A 10586-nucleotide genomic window follows, 5' to 3' on the forward strand; every position below is an offset into this window, starting at 1 on the left:
CACTAACCAGGTCATCAACATTGGTTAGGACCAGATCTAAAATGGCGGTTCCTCTTGTTGCTTCTCCCACTTTCTGGACAACGAAGTTGTCTGCAAGGCCAGTGAGGAATCTGTTTGACCTTATGCTCTTGGCTGAGTTTGACATCCAGCAAATATCCGGGTAATTGAAGTCCCCCATTACTACTATCTCCCTTCCTTTTGCATGCTTGGCCATCTGTTCCAGGAAGGCATCATCTATGTCCTCCATTTGGCTTGGGGATCTATAGTAAACTCCCACAATGAGGTCCCTGTTATTCTTCACTCCCTTAATTTTGACCCAAATGCTTTCACTTTGGCTTTGAGGTTCTAAATCTTGGATCTCTTCACAGGTATACACATCCCTGACATATAACGCCACATAAAATTGGCTCGATTTGTTTTAGATTTGGGGGTATATTAAAGCCTAAATACCATGTGGGCAAATAGACATCAAATTCCCACTTGGCCATGGAGCCTACTGGGTGACCTTTGGCCAATTGCTGCCTCTCAATATGTCCTACATCACAGGGTTGCTGTGAGGGTTAATTGAGATTATGGTGGGGATGCAGATGCAGCCAAGAACACCAGCAATTTAATATTTTCATTTCTATATTTCTAAACTCCTAAAATCCAATAAAATAAAAAAATAAAAAAAATGATTAATACCAATAACAGCAGCAACAATGAATAATAAAAATGAACAACAGCACTGTGAACAAGCACAGTGATTAATACCATAATAATGTCCATCATTGTTGTTATAGAAAAATTAATGAGATATCACTTTTAACAGTAAAACCTGAGCTGAAAAAGAACGGATTCAATACAGGAGCCATGCATAACCCCAAGCCAACCTCAAGACTCCTCCAGTCACATAGCAGGAAATTCTTCTCTGTGAAACTGGTTTAACAAGTATTGATAACTGTCCAAGCAGACTTGTCAAAGGAGCAGATATTTATCTGCATGAATGAAACAGGTCATTGATAACAGATTCTGGAGTCAAGGTATTCCCCATTTCAAAAGGATCTCTCAGAAAGACAAGGAAGGGCAATTATCAGGTATTGTTGGTCATCTTGATTGGCAGACTTGCAAATATTTTGGAGAAACATGAGCATGATCGGATTTACATGGACAACCCGTTTTGGGATGCATCTGTGGCGTTTTTGGAGTGGTCTTTCTGTGACAGAGGAAGGTACCACCCAAGGGTTAAAAAATTGTAACATGCTTTTGTTCTGGATTCCCTCACCTTCTTGCAAATGCTGCGGGGGGGGGGGTGTCTCTGTTGCAACAGGTCAGTAAAGATCAAACGCTGGCCTTGCTTTCTTTTGTTGTCTCATTGTGTTATCATTTCCTTGATGGGGGGCAGTAAAAGCGTAACCCCAATTTCCCCCATAACATCGTCATCAATAATGATAAGTAATGTAATGATGATGAACCGGGAGCGGAACAAGTGCCAGGACCCCGCCCCCAGCCCCCCTTTCTCTGGAACCCTCCTATCAGCTGACACAACAGCCTTGCAGGGTAGTCCCTACCCTCTCCCACCCCGCCATTGGCTCCTCCGCTTGCTGAGGGTAAGGCGGGGCCTGCAAAGCGAGGAGGCGGCGCCGCTGCGGGGGGCGGAGAAATAGCCCCAAACCAAGATGGCGCCGGCTGTCACTTCTGCTGCCCTCTTTCAGCATGGCGCCGCCGTCTTCAGCGGTACGGTGTCGCCGCTTCCGCCCGAACCCTCTCTTCCTCCTTCCGCCGGTGGAACCCGTGGGCGTCACGGCGCCCACTCTGCAGGCCCTCGTTAAAGATGGCGGCACCTCCTTCAGCCGCAAGACGGTACCACTTCCGTCCCCTCCTTTCCCTCCACATCCGCCTCTCCCATGATGGCGGCGAGCACAACTACGGAGGAGCCGCTTCGGCTGTCGGAGCTGCTGGAGTCCGGCTGGCGACTGCTGGAGGAGGTGGAGGATGGCAGCGCCGCGGAACCTTCGTCGGGGGCGCCCGCTGTGCAGCGGAAGGTGCAGCGCGGGATCGGCCTCCTGGAACGCGCCGCCAGCGCCGTCGCCGAGCTCCAGCTCTTCAGGTGCCGTAGAGCATGTGCAGAGGGCGCCACATGTACACCCCATGGGGGGGGCTGTCCATGGCTCACAGTCTACCTCGGGATGGCAGCGCCTGCCCGATGACCTTTAGAAACCGGCAGTGCTGCAGTCCAATCTTCAGCTTGTGGCTCCAGAGGCACCCTGCGTCTGCCCAGAGGCACCTTCAGCTCCTCGCCGCCACAAGCTTTTGCTTGGGCTGGATCTCACCCCTTCACAGTAGAAGAGGGAGGTGCCCACCCCCACCATGCATTCTCTGCTCAGATCCTGACATTTCATAGGCAGTTTTTCCCAATTTACGGAATAAAAGCTGTTTGATTTGGTTCTTCTATTGCTTTTCCCTGTTTTTGAAATAGTTCAGCAAATAGTGCATGAGATTCTTAGCATTGGGCAAAAGACTCCTATGTTGCCCTGGGTTGGACAAGTTGACCCTCATGGTCCCTTCCAACTCTACAGTTATATAATTCTAAGAGCCTGGCTGCTGGATCAGGCCAATCGCCCATCTAGTTCTGCATCTTGTTCTCACAGTGGCCCACAGGGGCAAAACTAGGATTTATTTTGCCCAGGTCAAAGACCCAGTTCCCCCTCATATTGACTTTCTTAAGACTCATAACTTCTAACAGAGATAGCCAGTGGGGAGTTCTTGATTCTAATAAACTTCTATATCTCTCCCATATTTCTATGAGAGATCTTCTAAAGATGTGGTTTTTGAAACCTTTATGAATCTTTCTTTTCTCACACCATAGATATGCGTGCCAGCCAAATCTGTTATCAAAACCTTCTAAGTCCAATAACTCAGTATTTTTTAACTTTATCCATTCTTTCAACCAGCAGACATGAAGCTTCATAATATGATTTCAAGTCTGGCAGGGCGAAGCCGCCTCTTTCTTTCGCATCCGTTAGTAACTTATACATAATTCTTGACTTCTTACCCTGCCAGATATATCTTGAAATTGCTCTTTGCCACTCTTTAAATATCACTGTCCCCTTAATTATTGGAATTGTCTGAAATAAGAATAACATCTTTGGCAGCATACTCATCTTAATCGTTGAAATTCTCCCCCAAAAGGATAACTTCATTCGGCCCCACACCTCTAGATCTTTCTTTATTCCCTTCCACACTGGCACATAATTATTCTGAAACAAATCAATACTCTTGGGGGTTAACCAGATTCCCAGGTATTTAACTTTTTTCACCACTTCTATCCCTGTTTGTTGTTGCATTGTTTCTATCATACCTTGATCCATATTTTTTGCTAACATTTTAGTTTTTTTCTTATTATTCAATATAAACCCTGCCACTTGACCAAATTGTTCAACTTCCTTGAAAACAACTTTTGAACTTTCCAGCGGTTCTTCCACTGTTATTACCAGATCATCAGCAAAGGCTTTTACTTTATATTCATTATGGCCTACTGACACACCTTTTATCGCTTCATTTCTCCTTATTGAATTTAGGAAAATCTCCAGAACCATTATGAATAACAATGGTGAAAGAGGACATCCTTGTCTCGTGCCTTTTGATATTTTTAATTCTTCCATAGTCATATTGTTTACAATCAGCTTAGCTCTTTGTTCAGTGTATATCGCTTTTATTCCATTAAAAAATTCATTCCCCACCTTCATGTGTTCTAAATTTTTTAACATAAAGTCCCAAGATATATTATCAAAGGCCTTTTCTGCATCCACAAAACTGCTTGTTTCTCATTCCTGGCTGTCAGATATTCTAACAGATTGACTATATTCCTTATATTGTCCTTCATCTGTCTGCCAGGAAGGAAACCCGCTTGATCTTTATGTATAACTTCTTGTAACACCTTTTTCAACCTCTTTGCTAAGATACTTGCAAAGATTTTATAGTCCGTATTTAACAATGAATAACGCTAGTGGGATTTCAAGAAGTTCTGTAAATGATAGAGGACTATTGTATTGATGAAAACTAAGTGTGTGAAGGTTTATAAAATGCAATATAAAATTAGGAAATGCGTATTTAAAAAATTTGAATAATGGATGATTGTCAGAGAGGTTGAAGGAAGTCTAAAAGAGAAAATATGTGATAAATTTATGTTGGATACTATAAATGTATGTTGGAAAATTTAATATATTTTTTTTTAAAAAAAAACAAAGACCCAGTTTGGCACCCCCCCCACGCATTTGTGTACACACACACAGAGGATGGGAGCCTCAATGGCCGCCCTGTGTAGGCTTCACTGAGGGCTACCTAAGCCATTGTGACTAGTAGCCATTCATAGCCCTCTCCTCTTCCATGAACCTGTCCTCTTGTAAAGCCATCTGTGTTTCGTTGTGGTAGGGAACTCCACGAATCAGCTATGTGCTGTGTGAAGAAGGACTTTGAAAAAATTGTCCATGCATTCTAGTGTTATGAGAGAAGTGAGGTTACAGGGAACTAGACAGAGGGCCTTCTCGGTAGTGGCGCCCACCCTGTGGAACACCCTCCTTTCAGATGTGAAGGAAATAAGCAGCTATCCTATCTTTAAAATACATCCGAAGGCAGCCCTGTTTAGGGAAGTTTTTAATATTTAATGCTGTACTGTTTTTAACACTTGATTGGGAGCCGCCCAGAGTGGCTGGGGAAACTCAGCCAGATGGGTGGGGTGTAAATAATAAATTATTATTATTATTATTATTATTATTATTATTATTATTATTATGAGAGAGGGGGGAAACTGGTGGTGGACTCCCCTCCATTGGAGGTTTTTTCTGCAGAGCTTGGCCAGATTCTCTAGCTCTAATTCCAGCATTGCAGCAGGGCTAGACTAGATGGCCCTTGGGGCATCTCTTCCAACTCTATGATTTTTACTCTGCTCTCTCCTTTCAGCCACAACGAAGAGCTGGAGGAGATCTCCTCAGCCGATCTGAAGTTCATGCTGGTCCCTGCTCTGTTGGCGGCCCTCGTCTTGAAGCAGGTCAACCCTAGCAAGCGCCTGGAGCATGTACAGAGGGCCCGTGCTGGCTTCATGGACTTCCTGAAGGTCTGCAAAGACTATGGGATTGGGCGCTTCCAACTCCCACGGGAGGTGGAGGTGGAGGTGGAGGTGGAGAGCGGGGATGAAAGTGAGTCCTCCGGTAGCAACATCAACTCCGTTCTGGGGACTGATCAGCAGACGGCTATCCTTGCCATGGCATCCAACAGGCAGGCGAAGATCGAAAGGTGAGTGGGGAGGCCTTCCTGGATAATGGGTGGCAAATGTCAGTTTCAAGTCATTTTGATTTTAAATATTTTCAATTACTATGATACCTTTTTGGTAATATTTAAATTCTGGTATGTTTCAGAATAAACAATAATTAAATTAAGCCAGAAATAAAACAATAATTTCATTGGAAAAACCATAATTATAAAATAATGCAGTGGGTTGAATACCTTAACTTAAGACAGCAGTTTAGAAAACAGGCTCAAAGAAGCTGTTTTGTAAAACAGGGAAAGCAAAGTGCTCAAATTTAAAATAGACAGGAACATAAATGTTTTTCAAAGCCTTATCCCTTGAATCCTGGAAGACACCTCAGGGATCATCCGGTCCAGCCCCCAGCAAAGCAGGAATCCTTGACAAATGCCTATCCAACCTATCTTTAGAGTTAGAAGGGACCCCTGAGAGTCATCTAGGCCAACCCCTCCATGTCCTTTCCCCAAACAGATATAAGCAGAAGAAGGAGCTCGAGAACCAGCTGGCCACCCTGAAGCCCTTCATCGACGGTGGCCAGGCAGAGGAGGAGCAGATCCGGGAGTTCTACTTGCTCCAGATCAAGAAGTGGATTAGCACAAGCCTGGAGGAAATCGAGAGCATTGATCAGGAAGTCGCTATCCTCATTCGGCGGGATGCCTTGAAGCAGGTAGGGTGGTGGGACACGGGGAGGGGACCACCTTCTCTCCCTTTGTGGGGCCTGAAAGCACTTCAGGCATTGCAGTGGGTTGGACTAGATGCCCCTTGGGATCTGTTCCTGCTCTTCAATTATATGGTTCTACAATGGGGAGATAGCATCTGAGTGGTCCCCTGTGGTTGTGGTGGTAGCGATGTGACCCCTTACATGTGAAAAACAGGGGAGCCCTCTATCAGAATGCCACTCCCCACCCCACAGAGGTGCTACAGAGGCCCTGGAGCAGCCTGGGCTCCCCAGATGTCCTTTGACCACACCCATGAAGACATAAGAAGAGCTCTGCTGGATAAGGCCAGGGGCCCATCTTCCCCAGCATTAGGCCAATGGCCCATCTAGTCCAGCCTCCTCTTCTCACAGGGGCCAACTAGGTGCCCCAAAGGGAACCCATGCAAACAGACTCAGAGCACAAGAGTAGCACTGCAGCCTCTGAATGTGCAGGCAGGGCAGAGCCATTGTGGCTCTTAGCCATCGACAGCCCTCTCCTCCGTGAATTTCCCTAATCCTGTTCTAAAGATTGGTGGCCATCGCTGCCTCCTATGGAAGCGAGTTCCACAGTTTAACTTTGCGCTGAATACCAGTTGCTGGAAGCTGCAGGAGGGGAGAGTTCTGTAATGTTTGTGTCCTGTTTGCTGGCTTCCCTTTGGCGCCTGGTTGGCTGGGTGAGATGGCCAGCTCCTCTTACAGGGCCCTGTGTGCAGAACAGCCCCCTCTTCCAGATCCGGCCAGAGGCAGGGCAGGGCAAATACTTGAATGTTGCAGCTTTGGTAAATTGTATGTAGGAACATAGGAAGCTGCCTTATACTGAGTCAGACCCTTGCTCCATTCAACTCAGTACCACCAACACTGACTGGCAGCAGTGGCTTCCAGCCCTACCTGCAGATGGTGATGGGACTGAACCCAGGACCTTTTGCTTGCAAGGCAAATTCTTCACCACTGACCTATGGTCCTTCCCCACTTGGGAGAATCTGAGGTGACCTGTGGGCAGCAGAATCCGTCACCTGTCACTGGGTGGGTGTCATGGGGTGGGGCCCTTCAGTTGGCTGTGGAGGGTAGAATGTGTCTTTTGGATTGTGTGCTGAAATGTGTTTTTTATCTTCTCTAGGGTACAGGGACGCAGCCTCCACGCCCGCTTGGGCCTCCGTTGAAGCCCTTCATCCTGACCCGGGATACTGCCCAGGCAAAGTATGGGTGCTCTGCTCTTTTCAGGGGGGGGGGGCATTCGGGGGGGGGGGCTGGCTCCTTCCAGGTGTGTGATGCTGGTTACAATTCCTGCATCACAGGGGGTTGGACTGGATGACACTTGGGGTCCCCTCCAGCTCTACGATTCTGCAGAGGTGGGGAACCTATGAGGATGGTCCGTTCTCAGAGGCTGATGGACCCAGTGGGTTTCCAGATGGCCCTGGGGGATTTTTCCAGCTAACCTCTAGGTTAGATTGATGCAATGCGTTCTACATAGGGCTGCCTCTGAAGACAGTTCAGAAACTTCAGCTGGTGCAGAACTTGGCGGCCAGGTTGCTCACCAGGGCAAGATGATTTGAGTATAATGCACCGATCCTGGCCTGATTGCACTGGCTGCCCATTAGCGTCCAGGCCCAATTCAAAGTGCTGGTTTTGACTTGTAAAGCCTTAAATGCCTTGGGACCACAGTACTTCAAGGACCATCTCTCTCCATAGGAACCTACTTGCACCCTCCAGTCACCATCTGAGGCCCTTCTTTGTGTGCCTCATGTGGCAACATGAAAACAGGCCTTTTCTATAGTGGCTCCCCGTTTGTGGAGGTTCACCTGGTGTCTTCATTATACACCTTTAAGTGCTAGGTGACATCCAATGCCCTTTTAAATGTGTTGTGGTGGTGGGGGGATTGGTTTGCTTTTGTTATTGTTTTAATTATGTATTTTGTGTTTGTTTATATTGTAATTTTATGTATGTTTGTGTTGTGAACCACTCTGCATTCTACAGATGAAGGGTGGTATTCAAATTTTAATAATAATAAACATAAGAATAAACAACTGATTCTATGAATAATGGTGATGATGTTGGCAATAACAAAAACAACCACAATCTTCCTTCACTGAATATTTTTAAGTGAAACTTGGATGACTGCCTTTCATGTATTCTTGAACTGTGATTCATGCATTGACTCTCAGGGACACCTTCCAACTCTACAGTTCTGTGATTCTGTAAGTGACAAACCTGTATCCAGGAGTACCCTGTAGCTCTACACTTGTTCCTTCAGAGTACCATCCTAGACCTGTCTCCCGAACATGGGAACCCCGCAGCCAAAGAGACTCCTATCTTACTAGGACTAGAGCACAGCTCTGCTCCACCACTGTGCTGAATGGTTAAATGATAAAAATGTTCATTCCTTCTTATAGGGTGTTTGGCGCTGGCTACCCAAGCCTGGCGACAATGACAGTGGATGACTGGTATGAGCAGCATCGAAAGCAAGGAGCCCTTCCTGATCAGGGCATATCACAAGCGGCCTCAGGTATTTATCTGGGTCAGGGGTGTTGGGGATGGATGCCTCTTGTAATGGTGAGAGACTAGGGCCCGGGAGAGACAGGGTTCAAATCCCCACTTGGCTGTGAAGCTCCCTGGGTGTGACCGTGGGGACCAGTCACTGCCTCTCAGTATCACCTACCTCGCAGGGTTGTTGTGGGGATGAAATGCAGATGGAGAGAGAACTGTGTATGCCACCTTGAGATCCTGGAAGAACAGAGGTGGGACAGAATTGCGATAAATAAGTTGTGTCTATGAGCAGCATAGACTGGGATTGATTGATTTGATTGATTGATTTGATTTGATAAAAATATAAGATAAAAGCACATATAAATAGTTACAACAGAAACAACAAAATAATGCCCCCCTTCCCACAAACACATTTAAAAGGCTGAAGAACATTAATTAGCCAAAGCCCTGATTAATGTCTCCCCCACAATGTCTCCCCGCTGCCTTCCAGCAGCAGCAGATAACAGTAGGCTGAGGATTTAGAATAGTAGAATTGGAAGGAACTCCATGGGGTCCTCTAGTCCAACCCCCTGCGATGCAGGAAAGAATCCCTGCGCACCCACCCTCTGTTTAAAATCCTACAGTGTAAGAGAACTGTTGTGGTTGTTCATGGAATCACAGAACTGTTGGGTTGAAAAGAACCCAGAAGGGTAATATAGCCCAACACCCTGCAATACAGGAATCATAGTGCATTCAGAGTTTTCCTTCCTACTGTGCTCTCAGTCTGGCTTTTCCCTTTTTCGGTCCTGCAGCAGCTACAGAAAAGCAGCAGGAAGAAGAGAAGAAAGCGGAGGAGAAGGATGACGATGAAGCTTTGCGCAAAGCCCGGGAGTGGGATGAGTGGAAGGAACTTCACCCCAGGGGCTACGGCAACCGCAAGAACATGGGCTGACCAAGTGCCTCCTCGAGAGGAGGAGCCTGTGACCCAAGCGCCCTCCACAAGAACCAGAGGATTGAGCCCCCCACCCTGCAGACCCGTCTCTCTCCAGAGGAGAAGGTTTTCAAAAAGAGAAGGGTTTTTTTTGTTGGGGGGGCTTGTGTCAGGTTCCCCTGGCCAGGAATCTGGAAGTAGTGAAAGCATCTTCCCCCAGATGGACGATCCCTATGGAGAAGTTGGTTATCCCTGTTTCCTAAAGGAGTCCTCAGCAAGCTGAGTGGATAAGCCTTATGGAGTTAACTCGTACTTGCTGTAACTTATTCTTTCTGTATTTAAATAAAGTAACATGAAATGCCTTCCTCAGTTTATCACTTAAGCGGGGGGGGGGGGGTGTGTTCTTGAAGTGAATCAAACAAACAGATACAATAAAAATAAGAGAAAGGCAAAAGAGCAGAATGGTATATATAGGAGAGACTTAATTGCAGGAGGTTGGACTAGCTGGCTTTTCGGGATACCTACCAATTGACTCTGTAACCAGTTAAAGAGTGTTGAAGTTCACACAGTTCTCTTGCCTGGTTGCTGGAAGGAGGATTCAGATTAATTGTTCCCGATCTCCATGAGACCTCATTGAGCTTTGGGCATACAGCTGTTGTTTAGTCAGAAAGCTCCAGCCCTCTGGTGCTTGATAAGAACATGACAATATTAGAAGAACCTGCAGGATCAGGTGAGTTTAAGCTTAAGGAGCTACTGGGTGAGATCCCATGGTCAGAAATACTCAAAGAGAAGTGAGTCCAAGATGGAGAGAAGTTTCCTAAAGGTGAAATATTGGAGGCCCAAAGGCAGACAATTCCAACAAGAAAGAAAAGTGGGAGGCATCTAAGGAGACTGGTGTGGCTGCATAAGGAGATTACAGATGCACTGAGATTTAGGAAGGGCATATATAAGAAATGGAAGAATGGGGAACTCATGAAGAGTAGTTTCAGGGAGAGAGTCAGGCAGGGCAAAGCTCAGGATGAACTCAGGCTTACAAGAGAGGTTAAAAATAATAAAAGTTTCTTTGGTTATGTTTGAAACGAGGAAGAACAAGCAAGTAGTAGGTCATCTGTGTGGAGAAGGCGGAGAAATGCTACCGGATGACAGAGAAGGTGGAATTGCTCAACCCCTACTTTGCCTCTGCCTTTCTCCAAAAGGCAAGCAATGCCCAA

General features: G+C 46.4%; 1 protein-coding gene across 2 annotated transcripts; it reads left to right on the top strand.

Moving 5' to 3' along the window:
• Positions 1-1856: 1856 nt before the first annotated feature.
• IGBP1 (immunoglobulin binding protein 1) lies at positions 1857-9737 on the top strand. 2 transcript variants are annotated; one of them, XM_081848532.1, is made up of 6 exons: positions 1857-2089; positions 4942-5274; positions 5756-5951; positions 7099-7178; positions 8372-8484; positions 9257-9737. In XM_081848532.1, the coding sequence occupies exons 1-6, from the start codon at positions 1887-1889 to the stop codon at positions 9394-9396; spliced, it is 1065 nt and encodes a 354-aa protein (XP_081704658.1). In that variant the 5' UTR covers positions 1857-1886; the 3' UTR covers positions 9397-9737. The 2 variants fall into 2 exon arrangements, with proteins under 2 accessions (XP_081704658.1, XP_081704659.1); XM_081848533.1 differs by having other exon boundaries at positions 9260-9737.
• The last annotated feature ends 849 nt before the right edge of the window (positions 9738-10586 follow it).

The sequence above is a fragment of the Podarcis erhardii genome (genome assembly GCF_964252035.2).
Source record: "Podarcis erhardii genome assembly, chromosome: Z".
NCBI classification, from domain to species: domain Eukaryota; kingdom Metazoa; phylum Chordata; class Lepidosauria; order Squamata; family Lacertidae; genus Podarcis; species Podarcis erhardii.

What these genes read in the sequence shown, in the direction of transcription:
- IGBP1 (XM_081848532.1), top strand. Translation starts at nt 1,887, where the DNA reads ATGATGGCGGCGAGCACAACTACGGAGGAGCCGCTTCGGCTGTCGGAG. An exon ending in GCCGAGCTCCAGCTCTTCAG is followed by an intron (nt 2,090 to 4,941) that starts GTGCCGTAGAGC and finishes CTCTCCTTTCAG; the next exon opens with CCACAACGAAGAGCTGGAGG. An exon ending in CATATCACAAGCGGCCTCAG is followed by an intron (nt 8,485 to 9,256) that starts GTATTTATCTGG and finishes TCGGTCCTGCAG; the next exon opens with CAGCTACAGAAAAGCAGCAG.